The following is a 3,092-nucleotide window of genomic DNA, read 5'->3' as shown; positions in this document are numbered from 1 at the left end:
GGGCTGGCGAAAAAGACACCATGAGCGAGGATCACCAGCTAGCCTCCAACATCTTCGCAACCGTATTATTGCTGCATTCGCAAGTATACGGCACACCAACAGACGACTTAAAGGATTTTGATACTTTTTGGAAAGATGCCCTCCAAAATTTCCAAGCCATTCCAATTTCATAATTGCTTTACTAGGAAAAGTGAACGCTTTTATTATTTTCATGTTCAGTGAGGTCTGAATATCTGTGTAAAATGAAGTACCTTGTTCTTAGAAGTTATTGACCGCCCTCGTATCCTAATTCAACAGTTTGTTCATATACCACGAAACTGTTGTTGCATACTTTTAAAGAACAGCTTTTTAAGAGTATTTGGTCAAAATATTATTCAAAATAGACTGTGATCGTTATGTTAATGTACAATTTTTTATCATTGGCAGTATAATGTACTTGAAATCATGGAATAAACATTTATCATTTTAAATGTCAAGCCGACGGTGTTTACAAAATTTCATGTATGTCAAGCGCAATACTAATGGTTGAATTACTTGTGGACAAAGTGATTTTAGACCCTTTGATATAAAAATAGCATTATTTTGTCAGGAATTTTTCTTTAATCTTTTCACATTTTATTCTAAGAAAGATGTATATCAAATTTTCCTTTCAGTTACTATGCAACAATGTCATCGATGAGTGTACAAGGCAAAGGTGACCTCATAAGTATCTACCATGACCCAGATCATTACTTCAAAGCATTCGATGTTTTCGCTAAGGCGTCGTCAAAATTTCAAGTTTGGGCTAATTGAGAGATAAAGTGTTCAGTAAAGCAGTGGTGGAGAAACTGCACGTATATGTCGCAAAAGGAGAGGCGTTTCGAGCACTTGGTGTTGGAGTTGGCTCAGGTATGAGTGGAAATGGTTGCACATAAAAATGAATACAGTAACAGGGGGCTTTTGAACTTATTAAGCATGCAATTTTTTTATTTAAGAATCTCATGTCGAGACATTATTACACTACACCAATAATGTGCTTTATTGCGGACATTTCCTCTAGAAAATAAATGCAGGAAGTTTAGTAGAATTATTGTTTTCAGTAAATATAACGCATCTTAAGGGGTACTACAGTGCAGTAGTTGTAGTCCTTGCCACTATCTCATACATATCTTACTTGTCACCAATGCACTATAATTTTTGAGAAAAATACAAAAATGGGCACAAAATTGGGCAGGGGTGTAGTATCCCCTTAATTGGTATTACAAAGTTTAAGTACCACCCGATATTAGCTATGCGTATTCAGTAACATCAGTACGATTTCATATGAGCTACCTTCAGTAGATAGCAATGCAACAGTTTAACTAAGATCCTATTATGATAACGGACTTTAGTAAAAAGTCTTGAAATAATAGTTATATACCTTTTACGTTATACCACAGGTGAAGTGGACATCCAAATGATGTGTAAACTTCGCAACCGTTACCCGCTAATCTCAAACATCGCCGTCGAGCCTGCAGCAGGACAAATCAAACTCTACCAAGAACTAGTCAATAAAATGGCCGAAAATCTTAGTGGCGTCACCACATACTGGCGAAAACAGGGTTTAGAAGAATTCCGTAGGGCGAAAGTTGAAAGTGGCGATACAACGAAATATCATTTCATCAGCGCAATACATTCTCTGTATTTTGTCGATGCGGACATGGAGGACACTGTGAAGTGGTTGTATGAGCAACTGGAGGACGGAGGAATGATGCTGATTATTACTATTTCTGGTAAGAATGGTTAGGTAAAGTACTAAAGAATCTCTCCTTTCGGACAAATCTTTCCCAATTTAAGGCAACTTTTCGGCCACTCTGATCCCACAAAAAAAAAAGTCCAGGTGTCATCACTAAGACTGATCTGCATTATGTACAGGGTGTCCCAGACCGTGTTTTATTAAAAATATATAGTCAACATTGTATCTCATTTTAATAAGAGCAATACAATGACACACATGTCCCCTATTTATTCTGTGCGGTCCAGGTGAGATGATATTAAATCTGCAAAATTTACTCATTTTTTTTTTCATAAAACTATTTCTGTTTCAGATGAGAGCGGCAATTTTCGACTATGGAATCGCTTTAAATTCTTCGGAGATCGACTCTTCATTCCCAGCAACTCCAAGCACATTCGTGAGGCATTATCCAAGCAAAGGATTCAATTCACGATCTACAAGCAGAAATCTTGGTTAGACATCACCGACTCTTTTGAAGAAGGAAATATGGACGGGCAACTCAAGGTGGACTTTCTCTCGAACGTTCTGAATTTTCACACCACTGCCAGTCAAGAATTACAGCGTGAAGTACTGGAGTACATCAGTGGGTCTGACTGTTCAGAACATAGAGATGGGAAGGTGTTATTCAACAACGACTGGGACGCGGTCATCATAACTAAGTAAGCTCTAGTGGTTTATCGTTCGAATCCGGACTCGAATTCGCGTCCAGACGCATATTGAAGGGCTCGGATTCACTTATTTGCTCATTTTCATAATTGAGGCCTGAAATATCAAAAGGCACGTAAATAAGAAAAATCATGAAAGCATAGAAACAAATAAACAAACAACATACCTGCTCCCACTCACCTCCAAACAAATATCAATTTGTAAGCACTCTTTTAGCAAAATCGCAGTAATAATTTATACAGTTTATAATATTGAGAACTTTTCCACGAATGGCTTTAATACCTTCATTTCACCAATTTTCGGCTTTTTTCAAACTCAAATTGTACACAATAATAGTACCAAAAGAGTCCATCAAATGGTTTCAATTGGGCCTTCATTTTGCAAAAGTTTCTCACTTCAGACACCCCCTGAGTCGCGCAAGCTCGACGCGATGGCCGCTTCGCGCCCATTATTTAGATTTTTACATAACCATGACTACCCCCCCCCCTTTCAAACTCGTTCCGCTGCTAACTAATCTAAAACGTTTTGCGTGCAGTTATTTTTATGTCATTAACATTTTGAAAAATCATCAATAACCACTGAACCAATACTATACATGTTTGTACTCATTTGAACACATTTTTCACGTAGATGAAAATGGAAGAATTCAATATTATTTGGAAAACAAGCTGTT

General features: G+C 37.4%; 1 protein-coding gene across 1 annotated transcript; it reads left to right on the top strand.

Moving 5' to 3' along the window:
- The first annotated feature begins 664 nt into the window (after nucleotides 1-664).
- On the top strand, nucleotides 665-2,610 carry LOC140146641 (histamine N-methyltransferase B-like). Its single transcript, XM_072168513.1, has 3 exons — nucleotides 665-888; nucleotides 1,419-1,751; nucleotides 2,067-2,610. The coding sequence occupies exons 2-3, from the start codon at nucleotides 1,436-1,438 to the stop codon at nucleotides 2,414-2,416; spliced, it is 666 nt and encodes a 221-aa protein (XP_072024614.1). The 5' UTR covers nucleotides 665-888; nucleotides 1,419-1,435; the 3' UTR covers nucleotides 2,417-2,610.
- Nucleotides 2,611-3,092: the final 482 nt, after the last annotated feature.

This window comes from Amphiura filiformis, chromosome 2, assembly GCF_039555335.1.
Source record: "Amphiura filiformis chromosome 2, Afil_fr2py, whole genome shotgun sequence".
Taxonomy (NCBI): Eukaryota; Metazoa; Echinodermata; class Ophiuroidea; order Amphilepidida; family Amphiuridae; genus Amphiura; species Amphiura filiformis.
The sequence above is the reverse complement of the archived record's forward strand: the minus strand, read 5'-3'. Positions and strand labels throughout refer to the sequence as shown.

Bases quoted from the DNA above. Each gene is read 5' to 3' on its own strand.
- LOC140146641 (XM_072168513.1), top strand. From the start codon at position 1,436: ATGATGTGTAAACTTCGCAACCGTTACCCGCTAATCTCAAACATCGCC. The intron at 1,752-2,066 runs GTAAGAATGGTT...TTTCTGTTTCAG, and splicing joins GCTGATTATTACTATTTCTG to ATGAGAGCGGCAATTTTCGA.